This window comes from Rissa tridactyla, chromosome 9 (assembly GCF_028500815.1).
Source record: "Rissa tridactyla isolate bRisTri1 chromosome 9, bRisTri1.patW.cur.20221130, whole genome shotgun sequence".
Lineage (NCBI taxonomy): Eukaryota > Metazoa > Chordata > Aves > Charadriiformes > Laridae > Rissa > Rissa tridactyla.
The window spans coordinates 17,171,491-17,198,306 of record NC_071474.1 but is presented as its reverse complement, the minus strand read 5'-3'; the positions used below and the strand labels follow the sequence as shown (position 1 = coordinate 17,198,306).

At 39.6% G+C, this 26,816-nt stretch overlaps 1 protein-coding gene across 6 annotated transcripts in view; it reads left to right on the top strand.

Annotated features, from left to right (window-relative positions):
• Window positions 1–26,816, top strand: part of THSD4 (thrombospondin type 1 domain containing 4) — a 331,149-nt gene that overhangs the window by 89,995 nt on the left and 214,338 nt on the right. For all 6 annotated transcript variants that reach the window (XM_054213910.1, XM_054213911.1, XM_054213909.1 and 3 more), the window contains one exon: window positions 14,642–14,744. In XM_054213910.1, the coding sequence (XP_054069885.1) occupies window positions 14,642–14,744 (103 nt within the window). The remainder of the gene's footprint in view (window positions 1–14,641; window positions 14,745–26,816) is intronic.

Genomic DNA, 26,816 nt, shown 5'->3' with positions numbered 1-26,816 from the left:
ATATAGTTGGGATGCTCAAATACTGAGGTAAAGATAAATAGAAGGCTATGTATTTTTAAAAGAATTTTTTTTTTTAACTGAAAAGCCCCTTCTTATTCCCAAAGAGCTACTGTGTGGTTTATTTATTCTTGTTTTGAGATTTGTATAGAGTAGGTGTTTGACATAAGTGGCAAAGCGGGGTTATGATGACATATCTTTTCCTGAGGAAATTTAACCTTGACTTTATGTGAGGAATTTTCCCTGCAAACACTGTGGGTTTGTATGTATGTTTGGTAGCCTGACATTCCGTGGGTGTATAGGAAACTTATTAAAAGCTTACATTACTTTCGGTTGTACTGTCCTTTCTTTGACTGTTTTGATATTTGCAGCTGAATTTTATAAATATTAATTCAGAATGTGTTGTCACTAACACAGGCTTAATTTACCAGGCACTGGCCCAGAGATACCGCTCGTAAAATGTCGTGCCTCGTTTGATCAATTGTGCCTTGTATACAAAAGAGTCACAATAGAGACATCTTTGATAAAGCTCTTGGACCACGGTTGTTTCCTCTGCATCTCTGCGCTGTGGCTTTATGACATCCCCTTCAACAACTGAGAACCCTGTAGTGGAAAATATTTTGTAATATTATTATGAGAAACTGTCTGCCTTAAATCTTTAGGAAGAATATGCTGGGATAACTGTAGAAGCTCTCTCAAACAGTTTTATTCCACAAGTGTGCTCTCTATGTGTGGCAGTAACAGAACACAAGTTAGCTCTTTTACACAAATTAATTATTACTAGGTTAATTACTTACTAATCACTTACTAAACTTGTAAAAAGTTAACAATAGGGCCAAAATTGTAGAAAATTTTGATGTCTAGAGGCTTATGGGTTTTCACTGAAAACTCAATTACTTACTGTGATCAATAACTCTAAGTTACTTAAAACTAATTCAGCATCTAGGAGTCCAAGAGTCTCTTGGTCTCCTGGCTCTAATGCCAAGAACTATAAAAACACAGACCAAAAAGATAGGTGCAGGTGAAAATTTGGTAATGGCTACAATCATAGATTATATTCTCCAGGTCAGGGAGAAGTGACCCGTAGGATCTGTCATGTTCTTATGATGACTCTCTGTGTCATACAGAAATGATGAGATTTCTGTCTTTCTCCAAAGACAATTTAATAAGATATAAATAAAATATAGTAGAGCCTAGGATAGAATAAACAGCTGAAGGCAATGAAACAGAAATATTCGACTGGAAATGAAAGGTTGAGAGTATGTATCAGTGATAAAAATCTACAAAATGTGAGAGGGCATTATCAGAAAGACACAGCAAGAAACTTAAATGTTCTGTTTACGCACAGAGTAATTACATTTTTTTTAAGGCAAGAAATGCGGAAATTGCCATAATTAGTCAATGAAACCATCTTAACTCTGCCTTGTGTGGGGCAGAACAACCTTTTTTATGATTGAAGCATTTTTTGACATGCTTCTAGTTTGAGTTCTGATCTTTAATGAATGGCACCAACCCCTTTCACCCATTTTCCACTCAAATGTTATGAAAGGAGTAGTGGGATTCACACCGTAAATTTGGAAAATCCATAGCAGGCGCCTATGCTGACTGCAATTCTGTTTACTCCATAGACAGTAGCATTGCTTTTGAAACAGTGGCCATACCGAACTTACATGAAATATGAAGTATCTCAAATCATTATGAATATAGCTCAGGACAATGTACCACGGTTGAAGTTCTCTCCATGCAAAAATCCCTTCTCTTGTAAAAATGGCTGAATAATCCTCGTGACATTCAACCTAAGTTTTCAACTTCTTTCTTGTATTTCATGTTATTGCTCCTAAATATCTTAGGGAATTCTCTTGTTGGTTCTTGATGTTTATACAGGGTAGACAGTTTCTATATTTTAGCACAAGAGTTAGCCGATTCATATACATTTAGTGCCATTACTATGTTTGGGGCTTCGCTTGGGCACTCGGGGAGCTGAACTTTCCAGAGGCTCTGTCAACTTCCCAATGTATATTTTCTTGATTTTTACTGTACAGAAGTACTTCAAAAGGAATGGTTAACAGTAGTACCTCAGTGTTTTATGATACTGCAGGAAGCATTGAGCTGCATTTTTCTTCTGTGAGGTTTATTTTGATGTTCTGAGCCTGTTAAACGGGTTGCATGGTAAAGTTGGAGAAGTCTACGTACTGGTTGAAGTTGAGTGAATTTGTGTCTAAGAACTGCTGAAGACTCAGACCCTCATTTATCTGTAGTAATAACGTGATATAAACATGTTAATAATTCATCTGAATGCCTCAAAATCAAACCCAAAATGTGTATCAGTTGACTAAACCATTTGTTTCCCACCTTCCTGGTGAGCTATGAGTGGTAGGTTTCATATAGCAATTGGAATTGTCTGAGAAGTTACCTTTTAATTCTTAGAGTAAATGGAATGCATGTGTCCCGGAGGAGAGGAAAGGGGGAATAGATCCACGGTTATCAGATCACTTCATCAGGTTTGAATAGCAGCATTAGCATTTACAATATTGGGGAGTGATATTGGAAACTTCATTCGGATGCCTGTCGAAATGAAGCCTTTTTTTGTTTTGTTTTTTTTTTGTTCCGCAATGAAACATGACTGCAGGGTGATTTAGATGCATTGCCTGGTTATTGTTCCAACATAACCTCTGTGCCAAGTTTTAAAGAGGAAACTAATCAAGGAAAATTGTGACTTCAGAGTTGCAACCAGACGGTTGCATTCCTGACATATTTGTAGTTTGTTTAATAGGGTACTGTAAATTTGAGTAGTTGTCATTTATTGATATAGACAAGTGTTGTGGGAGATATTTTAAGGCATTCCAGCTTGTCTTTGTTTCTTTTTGTCAATCCATATTGACAAAAGTCTTTGTCTGAAATTCCGGTGCATAATTATTCAACACTCCTATAATTTGAACAAGAAGTTGTTTTTGATGCATATGTTAGTTTAATTGCATCCAGGTTTGTGAAGCAGAAGAAGCTGCAGATATCTAGAAACTTTGATCAGGGGAAATCCTTTGAATTAATTTACAAATAATATTTTAAAAATGTTTTTATGGACATTTGTTAACTATGCCCATTAATTACAGGTATAGAAAACATCTACTGACAGATGTCAGCATCTGCTTTGGTACATGAAAGGGGTAATTTTTTCCTGGTATTTTTATGAGATTAGTTCAGTACTGCTGATAACAATGAACAAGTTAAAGGCACGTTTTCAAGCCAGATAGCAGGACAAGAACATAAATTACATCAATACAGGAACTTCAAGTGAAAGTACCCACCAGTACAATCCCAGGTGAGGTGAGTGGAGGAAGAAGTAAGTGCAGGAGAAGCTGCCAAAATTAAGCTAAAGGTTCCTGAAGGAGAAGTGGTCTGTTAGCAATGCTGTTGCTAGATTTTTTAGGTTTGTGGGGTTTTTTAATTTTAGATTTTTAAGCAAGGCTTGAAAACAACAAATGGCCAAAACTCATGTAGAAAGTAGGAAACAAATGCAAGATTATCTCTAGCAAGCATGTGTTCCTTTGCCTAACCACAGAATAGTTGTGTTGAAGGATGTTACTCCAAACCCTCTGCCCTAGAAGTGGTGAAAATGGAAGTTGGCACTACATGTCCTGTGGTGCCCAGAACAGTTAAATAAGACTTTTGCATATGATACGTTAAGAGCTAACTGCATACAGGACAACGCAAAATCCAGAAATAATTAAAGCAGTGGTGATATTAAAACAAACAAAACAAAAAAAACCCCAAATAAACCCCAACAAATAAACAAAAAAAATGAGTCTGTGGTGCTCTGTCTCATCTTTGCTAGTACTTCATCAAGTGTGCTGTGTGTTCCTCCAGAAATAACACCTTTGCGGGCAGCACATTGCACACAGAGAGACATGCAAGTGTAATTAATAAAACAGAGTTTCTTTCTAGTGATAGGTTGGTAAGGCTGTTTATTGTCAAACTCTTGACTTATATTTGTGGAAAAGCCGATCCCGTCTATTTTGTACCTGTCATGACCGTGTTAGAGAGGCAAAGGGTGGCTGATCTATAGGGAGGAGAAGCCAAGGAAACATCCCCCTGCCTTGTTCTGCAAACTGTCCTCGGTTTTTGGCTTCAACACTCAGGAACTTCCCAGCCAAGCAATGTACTGTTTTCTTTTTCTATATTTCTGTTTGCATTATCATTTGTTAAAGATAGCAAGCGGCTAATTATCTTGACGGCTTGTTTGGGACCTTAGTTTGGGTCACTTTTTGATGAAAATTTTTTGTGATGGTGTGTAGTTTTACTTTGAGCAGCAAAGTGCCAGTAAAAGGACTCTCTTTTGTGACAAAGTGCAAAGGTTTAGAGCTTTCAGAACTAGAGTTTTGTCAATAATCCTATGGTAACTCTTGTGTGTTAAGAAAATTATTTAATTACCTGATAATATATTATTTTACCCCAGGGTCCCTGCATAGATCAACAGCTTAGTTATTAGTGATACACTACTCAATGTTATTCTCTTTATTATTCAGCTTTTGGCTCCCTGCCTCTAAAATGCTCCTTGCAGAAGAAGAGAAAAAGTGGCTTCTCTAAGGACTAGTCGTTGGTACTACTACTGCAGTGTTTGATTTAACATTCACAAAGCTGCTGTGTGGTAAGAAGATCTAATCTCTATCGTAAGAAAGGGAGCCGAGATATGGAAGAAGGAGGTTTAAAAGAAGTGCTCAATAATTTAGTGCCCCATGCTGAGTAATTGGGATTGGATTTTTTTTTTCTTCCATGTTCAATATCATATTTCAAAGCAAAATTTGCATTGGCCAAAACTGTAATTATGATTTGGCAGCTCATCTGCAAATTGGATCCAGAGGTTTCCAACCAGACCCCCGAAGCAGAAAGTACATAGTTCACAAGCTGAGAAAGGATTGGATTAAGTAAATTGCATGGGAGGTGACATTTTTCCCCGCAAAACTGGTAGAGTAGCTAGTTCCAGAAACTGCAGACTGTCTGTCATGTTCCTTATTCTGCATGTCATTGTATACCTGCTGGTTTCTCCAGTGAATGAGACAGAAATTATATAAATAACTCTTCTAACTAAACGTTCCCGATTTATCCCCAGAGGAAGTCCATTCTGCACACTGAATGAGTCATAGATCATATGGAAAAAATAGTATGTTATCCTGTAGTTGAGAATGGACCTCACAGGCAAAAAGAGCCAAATTATATAGTAATTGCGTGAACAATCTCTTCTAAGTTGAGGTTAAACATTCTTTTAATGTCCTGTGACTTACCGTATATAACTTATAGTTTTAGAACAAAAATAAAAAAGCCTTCAAAACTAGAATGCCATCATGTGATATGTCAGAATTCACGGGCCTGATCAGACCATTGCAGTTGAGCCAATGGTGGAAGGAATTTGCCCTCTACTAGTACTACAGGGCAACGAAAATGCTTTGCCATGGTGTCGTAGGTTTTTCTCACCACAGGTGTTTCTACCTTTCCTCCAGATACAGCCCGGCTCTGCCCCTTCCCTCTGGCAGAAGCTGTCCCTTTGTATTTTCTTGCTTGGTCACGCTTCTCACTTCCACAGAATCACACAGAATCTTAGTACCTTGCCTAATATTTTTCCATCTCTTCTCCCCATCTCTTCTGCCTCCAGTCACTCCTTCTACTGAGGTTCCCCAGCTTCTCTCCAGTTTCATCCAGTTTCACTTTCTTCTTTTCGGTGCCTTCTTCAGCTGACTTGCTCATCCAGTCTCACCTCTTGAATCCCAGTCCCAAGATTTATCCAAGTTTTTCCAAAGTGTTCCATGCATTTTAGGTACAGGTATTTGCATTAGGCCACTTCTTTGCTTTGTCCCTGCTGCCTGCAAGAGGCTCAAGGGTTATTAAGAGCAGAAGAGAGAGATATCTTGTTTTCATTTCCAGTGCCGGCCCCGGATGCAGACCTCAGGAGCACGTACCAGTAATTGCTGGGAAACTTGTCAGCCTCTCTTAGCCTCAGATGTGGAACACACTCCTTGTAAACAGATTGTTCCAGTAGTTCAGCTGCAAAACTTGAACAGGTTTTGACTGAACGTGTACAAAGTATGATTATCAGAATTTTTTTCAAAATCTTGTGGCCTGGCTACATTTGGTAGCTTTTATATGGTAGATTTCCATATAAAAGGCAGAGGATGCATTCTTGACAAAACCCCACTTTCCTGGCTGACTTAATTTCACTCATTAAAATAAAACAGGCACTTACGTTTTGAAAAAAAAAATTATCAGAATATTTGAAGCACGGAAAAAAAATAAAATGCTTCTGCCCCTCTTGTTTTCCTTCAGACTCATTCTTGGATGAAATACTTCAGTCAAAAAAATGAGACTAAGACAGATACCAGGAGTGGAAAGTTTTACTCTGAAGGGTTAAAGTTTGATGAACTCATAAGTAAACAGACAGTGCTACCAGCTGTAGCGGTGCCAAAGCATTGTAAAAGATGGGACACGAATCTGCTAGTTTAAGGTGCTTTTTTTTTTTTTTTTTAAGTAGTATGACCTAGGAAGAAAGACCATATTGCAGAAACAGTGTGTGTGTTGTATCAGAAACTAATTTTTGATGGGAACAAGAACTCTAAAATATGAATGATGCTGTAATTTCTGTTACACTTGGCTCCTGCAAACTTACAGTAATTTTTAAGCTATATTTACAGTGGTCTACAACTCTTCGCTTTTTGTGGAAAACTAGTTGTTCCATATTGTAGGTCTTTTTTTTTTTTTAACCAAAAAAGAGCAAAATGCATTCTCTCAATGGACTTACCAGAATTCACCCTAGATGTAGTAACATCTGTACATTTGTTCCTGTACATTTCTGCCTCATATAACGCTGCATAAACATTTCTGTTGCCTGATTGTCACTTAGAGATCCTTCTCTAAGAACATTGTGATTATTGCCGTAATAAGAATTTTTAATTAAAAAAGTGGAATATCATGGTAATACAAATGAGAAACTTTCCTGAACTTTCAGCCCTTCTGCTGGAACCATTTCGGTAGTCCCTCCTCCCACACAAAGGCCAGTCATTTAAATGGAATGCATGCAATTGAATTTCCATTTAAATTGATTAGGCTTCCGTGTAGAAAACTGGTAGAGGATTATTCCCACGTTCTGATGAAGCTGGTAAAATAAAAGCATGAAGTAGTGAAACCTCTGTGATGTAAAGACTGCACCCCCAGAAAGAACAATGATTTCTAAAAATGAAATAAAATAGTGCTGGAAACCCCAGAGTAGATGTTTTATCACATTGGCGTAATTTTCTACAAACTGCGAGATCTAGATCTATCATCTTTGCTTTAAGTCTGTTGCTTTCACTGGAGTTGCATCAAGTATGAGTTTGTCTCAGGGTCTTTCAAAGCTGATGTTGATTGTGCCTTTCAAAAAGGGGTTTGGAGTGGCTGATGTTTCTAGTATAAAGAATGCTGCGACTATTATATTAAAGCAACAGGCCTTAGTACATAAACCTCACATTTTCTGAGGAGGCCTCTTAAAACATGCTCTGTTTTTCAGATGTATTTGAACAATGTAGGCAGATGAGACACCGGATCTGCATCAAGGCTGAAAGCTTCCACGTTAAGGCGTTTTTCAGACTTTGAGCCAGGTTGTGTCAAATGCAAATAACTTTTCGTCGATTTCCCATTAAACGAGGCAACAGTGTGCAGTTTAAGCACGTTGAGCATTATGTAGTGTTTCTATAAATAGGTATTTGAATGGAGGGATTCTTGTATTTAGTGGATTTCTTGATGCAGCCTATTTATAGAGAAAAGTGATACCACTGCTGAGACTGAGAATGGCCGCTGTACAAAGTAGTTATGATTTCTGTTGCAAATGCCAAGCTTTTGATGCTCGATTGGGATCATGTAAAGAATATCCTGCGCGCGCTCCAGTCTTGGTACTGAAGTACTTCTTTGCTCAGGAACTGGGCACTAAAAGAAACTTGGGACAGTAAAATAGTAACTATATTTTGAAAAAAGAAAGGGTTTTGGAATGAGTTGATAGTCATCTGGTCTTTTGCTGGATCAAAAAAAGACTAACAACAGTCAACCGGCTCGATGGTTGGCAGGTGTGAGTTGACATAGCTCTGACTTCCACAGCATACTTGCGTATCGCTTACACCAGATGATACTCTGTTCCAGCATGGTCTGTTTTCAGTGTTTGTCTTCCAGTTTCTAATTACTAAGCTTAGATGTTGTAGAAACCAATTATTGTTGCTCAGATTGGGTTTTCTTTGGTTGTTTGGTTGGGGTTTTTTGGAATAGCATTTGTAAAATTTTAGCAGTAAACAGAAATGGATGATTTCCTTGACGCATTTTTGGTACTACTGAGGAACTGTACTGTTAATTTTCCTACTATAGCTTTTTGGTGAGCCCCTCCTAAGCTTCTAGTGCCAAATGTTTCCAGTCATGCACATTAGATCAGTGTAGATGCTTTCTGTGGGATGAAGAGTGGCTAACATTTTATTTAAAACCAAAGCTGGACTTGAATCTTTTAGAAGTTGTTGAAAACCTTAAATAAAATAAGTTATTTCAATCTAATCACATGGATCTGCCAGTGAGAATTTAAAAAAACCCCACAAACCTGTAAAGTTAAGCAGAAATACTTCTTTTTCCATCTGTTTGGTTGATCTTTCTTCCCCATCATTAGACATACTGTGTTTTCAGCTGTAAAGTACTATGGAAGGGAAAAAAATGTAAGGGCGTAATAAATGCACTTGCCACATTGTGCATTAATGCCTTATTTGTCTGACACATTGCAAAGTTAATAAAGATTAGGTTTGGGTAACACTTCATAGACTTTTCTGTTTAAATTCAGAGGACTTTCTCAGTGTAAAGCTGAAATTGTTAATGGAAAACGGGGTTCTTAATTTCCAGGCTGAGGTGGCAGCAGTTCCCTTGCCCGTGGCAGTGGGAGCCAGCACCTACCTCGGGGAAGGCAGGCGCCCTGATCTGCAGCTCTGCCACAAACCATCTTCCTCGTTCCAAACACAAGCTCGTTGCCAGCTGAATGTGATTGGGGCAGAAATATAATGATTTGGTATTGTGCACGCGTCTAAGGTCTTTTCCATCTATGGCGGGCAGCCCCTTGAAAAAGAGAAAAGCTGCGATCCTGTATTACTTGCTCCCTTAGACTTCGCATCACTTCAGAATCTCTCTCTGGTTCGTAAAGAAAGTTAGCAGTTTATGACGACTGTCATGACGAAGCTTAATCTCCATTGCAACAGACACGTAGGTGTAAATTCATCGCTTGAGGAAGTGCCGAGATTTTGGCAATACAGGTGCTCATTCCTCATAAACCTGTCCAGATACCACTGCGTTCACAGATGTTAATTTTCATTCCATGTCAAACCAGACATTTATGGTGTACTGTCTGTGGTTGTGGACTGTAACTAGAGCTGGCTAGCACTATTTTTACTGCAGAGCTGTTCTTCACGGAATTTATGCATTTTAAAGTGTCTTGCATATTTCGGTTTTTCAGAAGCATCAATTCCATTTTAATAAAAAATCTGATATTTTGTGCCACAGTTATCTAGACACATTTAATATACCTTATTTCTTTTTTTAGTTTGCAGACAATTGTCTTCATGTTCTGTTACCCTTTTTAAAAATGAGAACCATTGGGGGAATAAAAGAGTCTTCAGCAGTTTAGATGGATGTGTTGCTGTCTTTCAGTGTGTTCATGTAGACAAAAGCAGGTTGCCTTGATTCCACGTAACGCTGATAGGGACATGCATGGTCCTTGGTGATCCAAAGAGAAACAGCTTAGCAGAAGAATTAAAATTTGAAGGACCCCAGATTTGGCTTTCAGGTATGGATGTGGAACTTGCGTAGGTTTCAGAAGGAGCAAGGCACCAGCACTTCAGGGCAGAAGTTCACTGCCGACACGGACATGGTAGATTGCTGTGTAAAGAATTAGAATTTATATAGTGTGCATATTGCAAGGACATGCCACTTCTAAGAGTATGTTCTGAAAATGAAAGAAGATTCTTCAGATTACTGTTTCAGAAACAAGTATTTTAATTATTTTTCTTTGGCGATGTGTTTATCCTCTGGAATGTCAAAGGATTAATATGATTAGGTAGAACCACTGCAGAAATGAAAACTGCAGTACAACTAGATTACTTGGACTTAATTTAATATATAGTATTGCACACATAGAAGATATTAATTATGAATTATGCCTGAGCCTGGGGAATCCAGAAGGACTATGGGGCCTTGGAAAAAGAGTTTGCCAGTTACTGTGGGTCATAAGAATGAAACAGTGCCAAAAATCTTAGTCAGTATTTTAATTACCTTTAGAGGTGGTTTCACAGGATCAAAATGGCCCATTTCTGCATTTCCAGAAGTGCATTATCTCAGCGCAGCTTTGGAAGAGCGTTTCTAATGGCAGGCGTGCATCCAGCCTGAGCCCACATCTGCTGCCAGGCTGATCCTTTTCTGGTGGTTCGCCAACACTTCATTAATTAACCAAAAGTGTCAACAATTTGTGAAAAACCTTTGCTTTTCAAATGTTTCCCAAAAGCTAAAAAGCAAGTAGGGTAATTTCTTCGTTTTACAGTCTTAGCTGTACTGGCAGCTCGTTTTAAGACAGCTGCAATGGTACATGACAAAGGAAGTGCTGTGTGCTGCGGTCCTTCTGAATACTTTCATACCTGCATAGTTCAGATGATATTGAGGCATAAATACAGCTGCTGTTTCAGAAGTGCAAAGTTCCTATCAACTGCAGGCACAGTGCATTTGCAGAAATTTGGCCTGAGGCCCCAAAGCACAAAGGGATACTTTTAAAATATTTTGCCTGAAGCACTGCGGCCACGTCTGAAAGGACAGGAAGAGACGCTGGCCGAGATGTCCTACTCATTGAAACAGCCTCTTCAAAACGCAGCCCTGGAAGCTCTGAACCGTCTTACCTTGGGTGAAAACGTCCAGCACGTTGAAGGTACTTAGCTGAATAAAGTCCCGTGTGCTTCATTTACAGCATTGTTTTTTTCAAGCAGCATATTTTAAATAGGAGGGACATCATCTAAAAACATACAAAATTATGGATTCTAGATGTTTTTTCTAATTTTATAATGCACAGCTATAATAATAAAAAATCCTCTCCCAGCATAAAGTATAGTTTTGTACATAATTTATATCTGCCTCTACACAATGGGGTATGAGATTTATCTTAGTAGATGCAATGTATATTTTTTGCTGATCTGGCCTCCACAGACCTGGTTTAAAAAGGAGATTTTATTTCTTTTTTTACAAATGTCCAAAGAGGTCATCCTGTTTTCATATCAAAACCTCTGTGAAAAACTTTAGATAACTCCCTCAGTAATCACAAAACAAAATGAAGTTTTTGAGGAAAAAATGAAACTGTAGCTCTGTTGTTAACAAAACAATGAATCAAAGTCAACATTTTGTTTTCCAAAAAAATTGTTTTCAAGTCCCTACCAGGCAGCATGATCCTGATGCCCTCGTGTCACTGAGGGGGGACCCAGGGAGAATCACACGATAACGTTAAATATTTTATCAAAGTTCATTCTGAAAGCCCCTGGAAGATTTTGGAAGGAGATCCAGGTTGTTTAAATCCTAGTGCTCTGGCCTAGCCACGGGAATGTTCTTCATCTGTAAACATGCCAACATGCCTGCTTTTAAAGCCAAATTGCTCTTCGTCGGGCAGGTCGCAGGACCTGCGTCGGGGATGGGGCCGTGGAAAGCCTGGCTTTCTCCTGCCTCCCCTTCCAGCCTCTCCCAGCCGTGGAGGGGAGCCAGGAAGCCGGCGATGAACTCTGTAAGGTGCAAGGGTTGGACATTGTAAATACGAGCTTGCTTTGGGGTTTTTGTCTTCTCACCAGAGATGCTCATTGCTGTCTTTTTGGAGTTTTATAGTCAAGCTATGTGTGTTTGTGACAGAAATAGTAATTAAATAAAAGTGTAAAAAATTGGTTGTACTCTCAGGGAATAAACAAAAAATGAGGATCTACATAAACCCCCATGCTAAAGTGTCACTTTTGACTGTGCAGGGTCGTGCTTTTTCCTTTTGGTGATAACACTGTATTTTTGCCTGAAAGATGAGCTGAAAAGCCAGGGAGGCCAAGAGAAAGTGCCTGGCACTTGAAGCTCTCCTGAGAAAGGCTCATGGATTTCATTTTGGGGGTGGGGGCTGAGCAGTAGGAGGTGTAAAAGTGTAGTTTTGTTCAGCTATGCATTAAGAATTTAGGTGGGGTTAATAAAAGATGTGTAAATGTTAACTAGTATATATGTAGAGTGTAGTATAACTCTGTTAAGTACTGGTCATTCATAAACTGAAGTAAGTTTGACTAGTTGCACCTCATAGTTAACTCTTTCAGAAAATATTTTTTTAAAGACATTTAAAAACAAAAATGAGTATAGTCTGCATAAAGAATAAAGCAAAGAGGTTTTGCAGACCAGGTCATTCTCAAATTTTTACTCAAAATTGTATTTTATTTTGTAATTAAACTTTAATGAAAGAAATGGAGGAGGGACAACTGAGTTGGGACTTTTAAAGTAGCAGGGACGTTACAGAGTTAGCCTTTTCTTCTGATTTTGGCTTGATCCCCTCAGAGTTTAGCATATTTGTCAACCCTTTGTCCTGCTTTAAAGCAATGGGGCTCTGTCCCGTGGGCAACTTTCAGTAAGTTTAAAAACAGAAATTGTAGCTATATAAAAATGATCTTAGAAGGGGTGGGTGTCACTATTTTTTGGCAACAGCAGTGAATATTTTGATCTTTTTATTCATGTGCTGTCTGCAGTTGGTATGAACGGGGTGTCCGGGAAATGGTTTATGAGCCAGAAATACTGGTACACAAGAGCACAAGCTCAAGGCTCAGGAAAGGAAAAACAAGAAACAACAAAACTTCACAATAGACTGTCAGAAGATGCGTGCCAAAAAAAAGGGGAAAGCGTTCCAAAAAGAAACCCCTCAGGCTGGGGTCTTTGCTGGTGCAAACTGATGTCATTCTGCTGTAATTTAACGTGGTGGCCTTAATTTATGCCAGCTCAGGTTCCGTCCCTTCACCTTTAGGATATGTGCTACAATGGGTTTCCATAAAAAATGTGACCTTGCCGGCCTGGGTGGGTTGGCTGGTGCGGCAGAGCGACCTGTGCTGCACTGCTGTGTCATGGATGCAAGGGCGCGCGTTTCCCTTGGGCGAATAGAGCTTTGCTTTCTGCATTTGGCACTGGAAAGACTTCTGGTCCCACCCTTCCAATGTAGTTTGGTGGCTCATGGTCCTACTTTCAGGGAAGCATTTTTTTTTTTTTTTATTAGAGGGTTTGTTGAGGAAAACAATAGTTCAGTGTACTTGGAGATCTCGGAAGGGTGGGCGAACAAAGCACAGATGGCTGTTTGCACAGAAACAGTGTTTATTCTAGAAGATTTGTTACCGTGATTGTAAGAGAAGATAAAGTAGTCCGTGAACCTTCCCCCAGGCTGTCTTTGGTACGGTTTATAGCCCACTTGAAAACTCTTGACTGTGACGTCTCACTGATCCAGTTACAAACATCTTCATCTATAGATGGTGGACACAAAGTGAGAAGTGCCCTGGGGCCTCTGGTTTGGCTATCGCTGCAATGACCAATATATACAAATATAAGAGAACTGCCTTGCAGTTGCAACAAGAGCTCTTACTGATTCTCTTGCTGTTCCCTTCAAAAACACAGACATTTGGGAATGCTGTTTTCATATAATACTGTCTCAAGTTTTCCCTTGAAATCTGTTTCCTGTACAAAAAATACTCTGCTGTTGTAGTCCGGTTCTTCAAGTGGTTTCTATAGTTCTTGAATAGTGTTTTTAATACCCATTTTGATCATCTAAAGGCTACCTAAAAAAATGCTTCTGTGACCAAAGCTTGTCTGTTTTCTCCAAGCGCAGAAATTGTTCTGATTAACCCCCAGCCTTTTCTAGAAATCTTTGTGCGTGCCCACACACAGAGTAGTCTCTGTAACCGCTGTAGTGTGAGGATATGGGCGGAACGAAGTAATTAAGTATTTAAGTATCTAACTTGTATTTACTTTTGGAATCTGCTTCACATCTAAACAAGGCTTGTCTGCCAAAAAGGGGGTTGTGTGTGTGTTAAAATACAGAGTAATGCAACGACTGTAATAGCAGCATGTAGAAATAAAAAAGAAAAAGCGGTAACATGGTATTGAAGCAGAGGATGAGAATAAGAAGCTGGTGTGGCCAGCTTTTAGTAAGTCATAGAAGCATGTATGTTAAGTGTTTCAACTGTTGAATCTGAGCCCAGAAAATTAATAATGAAAAATGTGAAGCTGTTGTGGAAAGGAAATGATTCAGATCTAATTTATTGAATTTATCTTGGAGTGTCGTCTTTTTGCTGAGGAAAATGATGGCTCAATAAAAAATTTGCTTTTTTTTATAGAACTGTTGCTCCATGAACTCTACAAATTAATATTTTTTTCCTACAGGCACTTTTGATACTGTTACTTAAAAGCCGACTGTTGTTACCTGTTTTAAAGAAAAGGAGTCTCCAGATGTTAATATCATTCATCTGGATAAGAATTTGGCAATGCCTTCATTAACCTTCTAAAGTGAATTAATAAGAAAGCAGTAATAACATTGCTGTTGATTATAATGTGACTGGTTTTTTTATTTAAACAGATGTGTCCCGAAAGCAGCAGAAATATTAGAGAGGTGCAATGTGCATCATACAATAACAAGCCATTTATGGGTCGATTTTATGAATGGGAACCTTTTGCAGAAGGTAAGGGAAGACAACTTGGCTTTGCATTATTATACAGAATGTGTTTTGGAAAGGCGAATGTGATTTTTACCCAGTGGAAGCCATCAGGCTTTGACTGTGTGTGTCTTGCTCATTTTGCTCTGTTTGTCTGCTGCATTTGTTCATGGACAGAGAAGTAGATAATCTCACATCAATATCTCTTATGTTTTACAGGAAAAAAGCATGTAAGTCCTGCTTTGACTGGTATACCATTGGCTCTGTGTAGTGTTGCAGCAGTTTTTCAGCTACTACACTGTTAACTATCTTCTTACATATTTACTTTCGATGACAAAGGCTCAGTCTGGCTCCATTTCAGTAAATGGAGTTCCAATTTTTTTATGCCATTTTAGCATGTAAGTCATGGTCCTTATGCATTGATTTCAGGTCTCTCTGGCTGTCTAATTTCTGTTTTCTAATGGTACGTTTGACAGTCAGGATGGTGACTGTGGGAGGAATACCTGTGCTGTGGAGTTCCCCATCTGCACGTTGAACTGGTTGTCCTGGAACACAAAGCAGCAGCAGCTCTAGTAGAGGTCTGCCACCCAGCTCGAGTCCTAACCCTTGGAGGAGGAGATCTCAGTCAGTTGGGGGTTACAACCTTTCTCCAGGAACTTGTTTTGTGAAATAGTTATTTATTTTGTTTTTCTTTCTGTAAACAAGAGCTGGGCCCACCTCAGTTGAGAGTCGTGATTATTTATGGGGTAAATAATTTATTCTTCAAATATGTCTCTGGATTCAGAGGAATTTAGTTCCTGTCTTATTTTTTAAATTATCATTTTTTAAAAGTTGTTTTCTAGAACTTCAAAGAGCAAAGAGGATTTATGATAGAGAAATATGTACGCGTACTGTGGACTGGCTGTGTTCAGTATTCTGAGGCTGTTCTGTCCCTTGGTGAGAGTCACTAGGAGGAGAGCACATCCATGACTTCGTTACTCACAGAGGCCTTTGCCAGCGGCTGTGCGTGCTCCGTGCCACGCTCTGTGCCACCTCTCCCCTCCAAATGGAGGCACGGTCTCACCTTAAAATTGTAAAATGCAGGATATAGGCCCATTTACTTATCCTTTCTGCATTTGAGAAGGAAGAGAATTTGCCTGTATTTTTGAGTGTCTCTTGAATATGACTTTTATTGTCTTCTGTGTAAGTAGCTACATAAAATACAATGCCACACGATTAAAGTAGAAGTAATATATTATGCCGTGGCTTTTAATGTCTTACAGTCCATGTTTGCAGGGATTTCTCTTTGCTGGAAGACTTCACTACAAATAAAGGCTTCAAACGTATTATGATTTATCTTTATGGCAATGCCCTGCCCCTGTGTGTCCTAAAATTGATGCAGTGGCAAGATTTACCTGATTATGCACATGGTCAGTGTTGGTGATGTGCTCTGAGGCAATTTGTACTCTGTGGATGCTTTACTTCAGTCTTTAACTCATCATGCTAAGTTGCTTTCCCGGCTTCAAAAGGGAGGCACAATAAGAGAGTTGGAAAAGGAATGGGAAAGTTTCTTTCGTGGTGGAGGGATTCCTCCTGGTTCTCGTATTTTTATTCCCCTTCCCTTCATCCTAATAGGTTTAGAAGGAGAAAATTCAGGTGATAGCTACTGGTGATTTTTTGCTGGTAATAGACTGAGGTCATGTCTACCCTGTAGTAGAGAGCCTCGTGCTACGTTTTGAAGTGACAGCAGTGAAAAGTGTGTCTGTGTGGGGCTGCAGCTGGGTGCCTCAGTGGCACAGGGCACGTGCCGCTGTCGCTGTGCCGCTCCTGGTGACGGGGGAAGCCCTTGCTGGGCTGCGCTGGGTGAATGGCTCTCCGAGCCAGTGCTGGGGTTTGGTGCCTCACGCTTGTTGCAAAAAGGCAAAATCCTTATTTTGTAACAGTAAAGACCCTTCCAAAGATGTGCTGAAGGAAGTATTAGAAGTTGTCATCTGTTTATTTTTCAGGGGATTCAAGGAGGTGTTCCAAATGTGTGAAGTTCCTTTTTCCTATACCTATACCTCTGCTATGAGGACAGGCTGAGAGAGCTGGGGTTGTTCAGCCTGGAGAAGAGAAGGCTCCGGGGAGACCTTATAGCGGCCTTCCAGTACCTAAAGGGGACCTACAGGAAAGCTGGGGAGGGGCTGTTTGCAAGGGCATGTAGTGATAGGACGAGGGGCGATGGTTTTAAACTAGAGCAGGGTGGGTTTAGATTAGACATTAGGAAGAAGTTCTTTACACTGAGGGTGGTGAGACACTGGCCCAGGTTGCCCAGAGAGGTGGTGGAGGCCCCATCCCTGGAGACATTCAAGGTCAGGCTGGATGAGGCTCTGAGCAGCCTGATCTAGTTGAAGATGTCCCTGCTGACTGCAGGGGGGTTGGCCTAGATGGCCTTTAGAGGTCCCTTCCAACCCAACACATTCTGTGATTCTATGAAATGGACGTTTCCGTGGGTACTTAGCATGCTAGCATCCTCTCTAGTTCCTTTAGATGAGCAGCTTTGATCCGCAATTGATGTTACCTATTTTTACAGCTCTACGTGAGTCAGTGCAGGTCAGGTAGGTTCATATCTAACTTCCAGTTGATCTAATAATGTTTGTTTCTAATATAGTCATGCCTCAGTCCTGGTTTTATCTGCTGTGGGTAGAGTGTAGACTTGCAGAGCTATACCTCTTTATCTTAAATCATGAACATTTGGTATATACTATGCTTTTAATTAAAGTCACGTTCGGAACAGTGAAGTTGCCCAAAAGGAAGTTTCAGAGCTGTACAACTTTGACACCTTGTACCATGCATTTAGGCACAAAAAAAGAGGTTGGTACCCCAGCAAGCACATGGCTGAAGGCGTATTCTGCGAACAGGATGACTTTTCCTCCAGCACGGCCCCAAAGACTTACAATGTATAAGCTTTGATGCAACCCTTTTCAAACTGCTATTGACAAGACGCCGCCAATACTGAGCCAGCTCAGCCCACCTCCATCTCTTTGCTTCCTACACAGCAGCTTTGACTCACCCTGCCCCATGCCAGGAGGGATGACTCAGGGGATCTAAAACATCCCACAGTCATTTCTTTTTCCCTCCCCTGCATAGCACAGCTTGCGTCTAGTGTTTATGTTGGATCAATAAGGGCAGCTAAACCATAATTTACAGCCCTGTCTTGATGGCGAGTTAAGTGTAATTATTATTATTTTTTAAAAATACACATATTTTTATTTCTCCCTTGTTCAGATTGGGTGCAGCTGCATTTCTAAGCCCTGTTTTATCTGCTACTGCTCCAACACAAACTTTTGTCTTTATTAAAAAAGCTATATTAAAGGGACTATAAACCCTATGAAGTTATAGTAGTTAATGAAAACCCCCTAGTTTGTGCTGGGGAACCAATAGCACATAGTGACTTTAAGGGCAGGATTTGAAAGGAAGGATCCAGTTGTGACAGAGGGAAAACATCACCGTGATATGACCATAAAACCTGTAAGGAAGTTTAAAGCTAAAGAAGCAATAAATGTTTAATCATTCTGATAACTGAACTCTTTAATTTGAACTCTTTATTTCAGCTAGCTTTTATTTTTAATTGTGGTGAAAAATTCATAATCTGAAGTCTTCGATATTTTGATGGGTGTATGAAAGGAACCTATTGAAAGGAGGAAACCTATTGGCTCATTGAAAAGGATAACTCAGTGGGAATCTGACCACAGGAGTCTCTCGGTGAAGAATAACTTCATTTTTTGAGAGAAGGGAGACAACTGCAGGTTGTTTTGGTCAGAAATCCTGTATAAGGTTAAAGAAGAAATATAGTCCTCTCCAGAAAATCTCTGTCTGAGACTTCACCTTCAGGAGGATGCCTGGATAGTCTTATGCATCCAAAATACATTTTCAAATATGGTATTTTCAAATCAACAACTGCAGAAAATCCTGGTCAGCTGCAGGCCCTCTTGCTTGGGCAAGGGGAGCTGCCGGTAGGGCTGCCTCTGCCGGCTTTGCCAGTGGAGGAGGACTTCCAAGTCTAGGAGTTGCTGTGATTGCGTCTCCAGTGGCTAAAACTTGAAATAGCTGAAAATGTATTCTTTGGGGGCTTGGCTTTTTTCTTTCTTTTAAACGTAGCCATTTACAAGCAGGAAAATACTGCAAAGTTTTAGCTTTTTCTCCTGAGACAATTTCACTTTCTTAAAAAAAAAGAAAAAAAGAGGTTTTTGCAAGTCAGAGCCTGGTCCACTGAAAGTCAGACATGGTTTGCCCCTAAAAGATATTGAGACTTTGCCCCATTCCCTCATAGTAAAAGAAATGCAAAATTTTCATGGAAATTATAATGTTTTCTTTTTTGGATTTTTTTCATTTTGTTATTTTAGAGCAAAATTTAAAAAAAAAATGCAGACTTGACCAAACATTTCAAATGATGTTTTTGTTTGCTTTTTGTTGAAAACCAGCTCTAGTTTCAGTGCTCCCCTTTGAGGTGAATGTTCTTGTTTGCAGGGCAGCACACTTATTTACCTGCTTATTTGCCTGCATCGCACTGAGAGCAGGAATTCTTGCTCAATGTATGTGTTATTTTACACCTGCCCATGGCAGGGGGGTGGAACTAGATGATCTTTAAGGTCCCTTCCAACCCAAACTGTTCTATCGTTTACATGTGCAGCTGTAGCTTGTGTTAGAGCTCAGTGGATGCTTGCTAACAAAGGTAGTAACGGGAATGAGAACGTGCTAAAGGATCATCATAGCGGTGGCTGTACAGTTGATTTCATTCCACTTGGTAGAGTCAAGATGTCTTTGGCTTAAAATACTGTATGAAGCCAGATGAGTTTCTAGGAACAGAGCCACGCTTAGATCTTGAAAGCTGTTTGAAGAGTTTGCTGCTGGCAGATGGTGGCTGGAGCCCGAGGGCTGGCACGGAAGCCCCTGCTCCCCGCACCTTGCGGGCGGGCTGGCTGGGGGCAGCACCTCCAGTGGCAGCTCTGCAGGGTCAGCCAGGGAAGGGGACCTCTGGAATGCCTGGCGGAGTTCATTCCAATTTCAGCTGGCTTCTGTTTACTTGAAATGAATCAGGATCCAAACTTGGAATGGATGGAAGGGTATTTGGGCTGTATGCTTTTCATGCTGGACTTCACAGTGCTCTTTCTCTCAGCGCTCCGTCCTGAAGCCTGTGTTGTGTCCAGAGGAGAACTTGCTGTAGAGGTAGATCTGTGCAGGCTGTAAAATCCTTCATTAGTTTACTTCTGTTTTAAAAAACCTTCTAGTAACCTGACTTCTAGCTATAGATGTCTCCCAGCTACAGCTGTGAAAAACATGAGTTCTGAAGAAAATGAAATGTATGACTTCTACAGGTGTCCAGCAAATACTGCAACTTCAGTACTTCGTGTCAGATAAGAGGCATTTACAATTTAGACTGAATTCATTTTTGCTATTAGGGTGGAGACTGAAGACTAATGCAGGACTGCTACGTTTATTTATTCATGTTTGTTGTTGCTGGATCTGGAACATCCGGTTTCACTTATTTTGAATGACAAAATAGCTTCTCATAACAGGTCAAAATGCAGTAGCCCAATTGAAGATGTTAAGTTGCTAAGAAATTTCAGCAGTCTGCTGGTAATTGGTGGGTCTGAAGACACTGAATGAGCTCTGATTAAGATGATTTAAGTAATTATAAAATGGAAGAAAAGCTGATTGGTTTTTTAAAAATCATGATAGCATTAAGGACTTCTGGAACAGAGTACCCAGAAGTCAGAGGGGGCTGCCTTCAGAGAGCTGGTGCCAGGAGCACAGTTACTAGGACAGTGCAGACACTGCCTACAGGTCCTCAACAACCAGCTGCAAGTACAGAGTGGTTCTGCCGATATTTCAGGGTTTTGGGAGGTTTTGGCTTATTTGCTTGGGCTTTGTGCAGGCAAGGGTATATAGACTTGTGAGGAAACCATTTATTCAGTTCTAAAGTTTCATCAATTAGATGTTTTGTAGAGCATTTTCCATTCAGTTGATCAGCAGAAATCATCCACCAGAACTAGCGAACCTCAGGACATCCCTTCCTGTGAGTGTCTGTAAGTCTGCTAAATGAACATCAAAATTCTGACAAGTTACACTTCTCTTGTCTTGTCAGATTTCTAGATGTTGCTTCCAAGCGTTCTGCTATTACATGTGACTATTTGTATACAGTTACCAAATGTACATATGATTTTGCAGTAAGTTTTGGGGCCAGATATAAATGTGGCCTATTGAGTGTTGTGTAAAATTGCAAATTGATGAATATTCTGGGCCAATCCTGAATATATTTGTTTTCAGTGGTTTAGTGTGTTGTTTTTTCTTCTGTTAGAATTATGAGATATATGTATAAACAAATCATTACAGATCTGTATTGTTTGTATGCACGTGATTAGTGCAAGCGTTCATTCAGTGTCCATTGTTGGATTTCATATCATCTTAATATAAATCCATTCTAGAAGCATTGTAAAGTTTGATATATACAGAGAAACATAACATTCCTGTCATCTCTATGTGGTAACTGGAAGTGGAATTCAGTTTAGAGTAATCAGAGAATTCATCCTTGTGTAAGATTGGTAAGGTCGGTCCTGCTGTATGTTCCCCGAATGCCTGTGATTTCTTGGCGAGAGGCGTGCAGTCCTTGACAAGCCAAGGTAATGGAGTCCCAGTTTAGGAACTCTTGGCCTTTCCTGGTTTGTAACGACCCATTCCTCATGGCTCAGGATATGCTGTGCTGCACTAGGATTCTCTTGGTTTTATGTGCAAGACTTTGACAACATAATTTTTTATCTGAAGGACGAGAAGAAGTCTTTCTGTTTTATTTGTACTTTCTCTAGTAAGTTACTTCTAGTTGGTGAACATACAGGTGTTTGAGTATATATACAGTATCTCAAGAAAAAATCCAGCTGTGCTGCAGTTCGTCCAGCTGCAAGGTGAATCTTCAATGAGGCAGCTGCTTGAAATCTTCATTTCTCATTGCAATAGACCATACTTCTCTGCCTTTTTCTTTTTTTGCCTCCACACGTTAGAAATCTTGGTTGATTTTATTCCATTTTGCGGGTAGTTGTTCTTGAAGCTTGTACTTTAATTGCATGTACTGTATTTTCTATAACTTTTTGTTTGTTTGTTTCTTATTCCTGTTTTATGTGAAATGCTGTAGCCAGACAGATTCATCAAAGAGGCAACAGACAGAGTTTTGGGAGGTTTCAAATCTAATGGATATATGGTAGATATAATAGATATAATGGATAGATTTGTTGATTGGCTACAACTCAAATAGTGCACACTTCTGTAATGATAGGTAATAACAGAATTGACATTCGTATATCTCATCACAAAAAAACCCCAAAGGGATTTGTTTTCCTTGTGTGCAGTAAGTGCGTAGAAAAACCTGTCCAGGAGTTGGTCTCAGTTTCTTCCTGCAAACCAAAAGTCTAAGTCTATGCCTGTCAACTGAAATAAGCGTTAAACAGCTATCCCAATATAATTCCTTTCTACGTGCTGTTCATATGTGATTTCACATGCACTTTTCTTCGTGGTTATAATCTAGCATAATTTGAGATTTAGGAAATAAATTTGGAAAAATCTAGTGAAAACTTTGCCCTGTTTTATATTTTATGAGAACTGATGGCTTCAGGTCTTCAACTACTGTGTGTGAGTGTCACTCATGTGTGAGTTGACACATGAAACAGACTGCTATTCGCTCTCCTTGGCCTTTTCTGTTATCTGTTGGGCTGCGTTCAGGTTGGATCAGTCTTAATCTATAGCTGTTTCAGGAACAGTTACTCAGCAAATGAGTAGCATTAAACTGAACAGTAAACCAGTCGCACGTTAGTGTAAGACAAGACATCCTAAAGCATATACCTGAAATCATTGACAGGAGCATAAGCACTGTAGGGATACAATTCCCCGTGAATTCTGGTGGAATATTAGCTCTGATTTCCTTTAGACTCATTGGAAATTCTATCCGAAGTATCAATTTTTCATACATTACTGAAAATTCTATTTCATTTTAAGCTGAAATCTCTTACAAATGTTGCTCACTTAGGAGACTAGAATTTATTCAAATGCAGTAGAACAAGAAGTTAATTTATACTATATTCCTTTTTTCCCTTTATTTATTTCCGATTTGTGAATGGATCACAAGAGAAAGCAGATGGAAGTTTGCAAAGCTTTAAAAGTATGGCTGGACTACAGTATCCGAGGCATTTCTTTGACTTCATCAATAAATCTGCTTCCTGAACATCTGTTGTGTTGAGCTTGACCTGGAAATTGTAAATATCCTGTGTATTACTGAAATATGTAACTACTTCTATAGAAAGCTTTAATAAAAAAATGCTTAGATACTTACATATATGGAAACCTAATGCTTCCACATGGCAATTTACCTTTTATAGTTATTCTTCCTATATAATTTTATTAATATACATGTTTTGATTTGCATTTGTAAGAAGTTTAGCAATATCAGAGCCTGGCTTTTACCTGGGATTCTGTGGTTTGTTACAATTCAAATAATAATGCATAAGTATTTTTAACTGTACTCTTTTAAGTAGGGACCATACTCTGATGTATGAAGTCATCCATTTCCCTGTAATAGGCCACGTGCACTGCATGTTGTAATATGTCTAGTTCGTTCTGCATACTTCAATTTCCCCACTTTTCTACTTGCTATTTGGAGGGGAAAATGAGTTAAGAGGGACGAAAACAAGAAGATTTGGGTGTTTATAGATGGACACCTGGACAAACCTCAAGAATTGGAAAGGGTTTGTAGTGCCTTTAGGAAAATGGGAAATGACATCCATCGAATGTTATCATTCAGCAGTAAACTCAGTACACTCCAAAGTGGACGTGAACATAAACCATGTAAACAGAACGCATTTTTAAGAAGACAGGAAAGTGAGAGAAAGGAGATGAGCTGACAAGCCATTATCTGTCCTAATCTTACGGGGTTTAGATAAATTTAACCTAGCTTTGCTGTAGAAGAGACATTGTCTTCTGTATCCAGGTGACCAATATTTTCTGCTTTATTTTAGAGTATCTGACCTGCCTAGTTGCATTAATTGCGAGTTGGGGAACATCTCAGGAAGAAATATGCCCTTGTTTCAAAGCACATTTCTTAGTTCCTTTGATGTGAGCAGAAAGTTAGGGACGGATGTTGTGGCTTTCAGGCTCAGATTTAGAATAAAAATTGTATCCAGATTGTGTGGTAATGAAGATTGTTAGGCTGGAATAGAACGTGGAAGGAAGATCTGATTTTTGCAAAGCACTTGGCAAGCAAGTGGTATAGATCCTTTAAAGCCTACCTTGATAAAAGTTGTATTGACTCCCTCCACTTGCTACCAACAGCAAGACCTCCTTGGGCTCAGATGAGTATTCATGTCTGCAGTATCCACACACTACCCGATACTGTGCAAGCCTCTCTGAGAAATGCCGTGCAAATGCATACACTCATGACTTCAACTGAAAAAAAAAAACAGCAGCTTTTTTCCACTGTAATATTTTCTGATTTTATTCTTTCTTCTTAAAATGAGTAAACAAAATCTTTGCTGAATTTCCGTAGTAGATTTTTACCTGTTAGTGGCCCTTGGAACAAGATACAGACACCCAACATTCAGAAATTAATTAAAGTGTAATCTGTTACACTCCTTTTATATACATTCCTTACATAGCTTCATGTGTCCAATGGCTGTGCAGAGCAGTCTGAAACTTGCTGCAAGTGGACAACTGAGGATTTGGATCCCTTTGATTTGGGGAGCATTCTGAGTTCTATAGAGATGGGCATGGGAGTACCTTAGAAGCAGATTCCTACTAGGAATCAGAGGGTGTGGTTATGGAAATGATCATCCAGGAGTGAAAACTAGCATAGAGCAGGGTTACTTTAAATTAAGATGCCCATGGAATTTAACGAGCCTCGGGCAATTTCAGGGGTTCGTCTCTATCTTCTGTGTCCTCTGTTATGGATATCGTGTCAAGCACAACTTTCTCAGAGCCAAAACGTCTGCAATGTATGAATTAGGAAATAAAGATAATGCCGATTCCTATTTTTTGTCGGTTCTAATAAGGGTTGTGTGGCAGCGTTACACAGTGGTAGAATTATAACATAAGAAGGACATGGACCTGTTGGAGCAGGTCCAGAGGAGGACGACGAAGATGACCAAAGGGCTGGAGCACCTCTTCTATGAAGACAGGCTGAGAGAGCTGGGGTTGTTCAGCCTGGAGAAGAGAAGGCTCTGGGGAGACCTTATAGTGGCCTTCCAATACCTGAGGGGGGCCCACAGGAAAACTGGGGAGGGGCTGTTTGCAAGGGCATGTAGCGACAGGACGAGGGGCAATGGTTTTAAACTAGAGCAGGGTGGGTTTAGATGAGACGTTAGGAAGAAGTTCTTTACACTGAGGGTGGTGAGACACTGGCCCAGGTTGCCCAGAGAGGTGGTGGAGGCCCCATCCCTGGAGACATTCAAGGCCAGGCTGGATGAGGCTTTGAGCAATCTGATCTAGTTGAAGGTGTCCCTGCTCACTGCAGGGGGGTTGGACTACATGGCCTTTAGAGGTCCCTTCCAACCCAACACATTTCTGTGATTCTAATCTTTGTGTATCTCCATTTCCTTTTGTTGCATCAGATCCTTTTGTATGTGGGGTTTGTCAAGACAAGGGAGACAACAGGGGGACAAATGAAGTATCTCAACTGTCTTATCAAAAGGGAGCTTTTCTCACACTTTTTAGTGCTGTTTGCATTGGTGTGGTTACTGTATACAAGTACATATGTAGAATAAAGGCTTTGGGATGCTTTAGTCTTTTTTGAGATGACATTTTAATTTTTTCAACTCCAGTTGTTAACAGGAAAAGTCCTCCGTTAAGCTTCAGAGCCAAAATGACACTCCAAAAATTTGCCTTTGCAGTTGGATCAAAATCTTTCCCTTCTTTTGGCTTCTTTATAGCAAAACACCAATATAAAGAGGGAATCCTATCCTCATCCCTGTACCTCTTTTGGGGTATGAAAAATGAATCTTAGTCTGAATTCTCATAAATCTGCTCTTGTTGGTGGTAGATTCCTTTTGTAGCAGACAGAGACAAGCAGGCTTGGATGCTCTGAACAGATGTATTTTACAGTTTCACAAGGAAAGTATTTTATGTGAGTTTTATGATTGTAGTCCTAGGAGTCCTTGTCATGCGGATCTGCACAACCATTTCTTGTAGTATAATGCACTAGGATAAGGGAAGACTTAGAGCTCCAGTGATTTGCAGGTGTGCGCTTCTTGCACAAACCCCAGTGATCCTGCCATGTCTCCCAGATCCATGAAATAGTCTGGAGAATAAAATAGAGCTGTAAGGTCAAGACTGTGTAATCTTTTTAACTTGTTATACGTTGACTTTGGGGAATATTGAATAAACAGGGCAACAATTAAGCAACGGATTATCAACGTGTGTTCCATCTTTGTTGTTAAATGTATGAAATATTTATTCAACACATTTCTTGTACAATTTTAAATTTTTTAAATCAAGTTTATATTCTCGATTTTACACACTCTCTTCTGTGCAGTGTGGGTTGGTTAACCTAGAAGGCAAAATTGAAAAATGACCGGTGAATATTCTTTTCATGTCTGAAAATAAATGAACAAGTGAGACATAGGGAGAAAATACATAAAGTGAGTTTGATAAATAAAGTAGAAAAGAGGGTCCCTACTGAAAGATACTTATCAAGCTATCTTAGATTTTTAAAATTACTATCTTTGCCTCAGTTTATGCGTGGAAATAGTTTTTGTTGATTCAATTATACATTTCAAAAGGTTTTAAGTATTTTCATAATATTTTCCATGTGTTTGATTTCAAGAAAGCTTTCACATTTATCTACTTGTCCGGTCAACAGTGATTGTCCAAACAGTGATTGTCCAGTGCTGCGTGTGCAGCGGGCTGCGCAGCTCCCAGTCAGGTTGCTGCAGAAGTTAAAGGAAGGCAATATAAATGAGACTTTTTATAGGTCCTAATGGTCCAAGAATTATTGAGGTTAGTTGGAGTTTTTCCCATTCACTTCAGTGGCTTTTGGCTGAGGTCACTGAGAAGAAAATTCACCGTGTAGCTAAAAAAGTGATCAGAACTGAGGACTGATCCTGA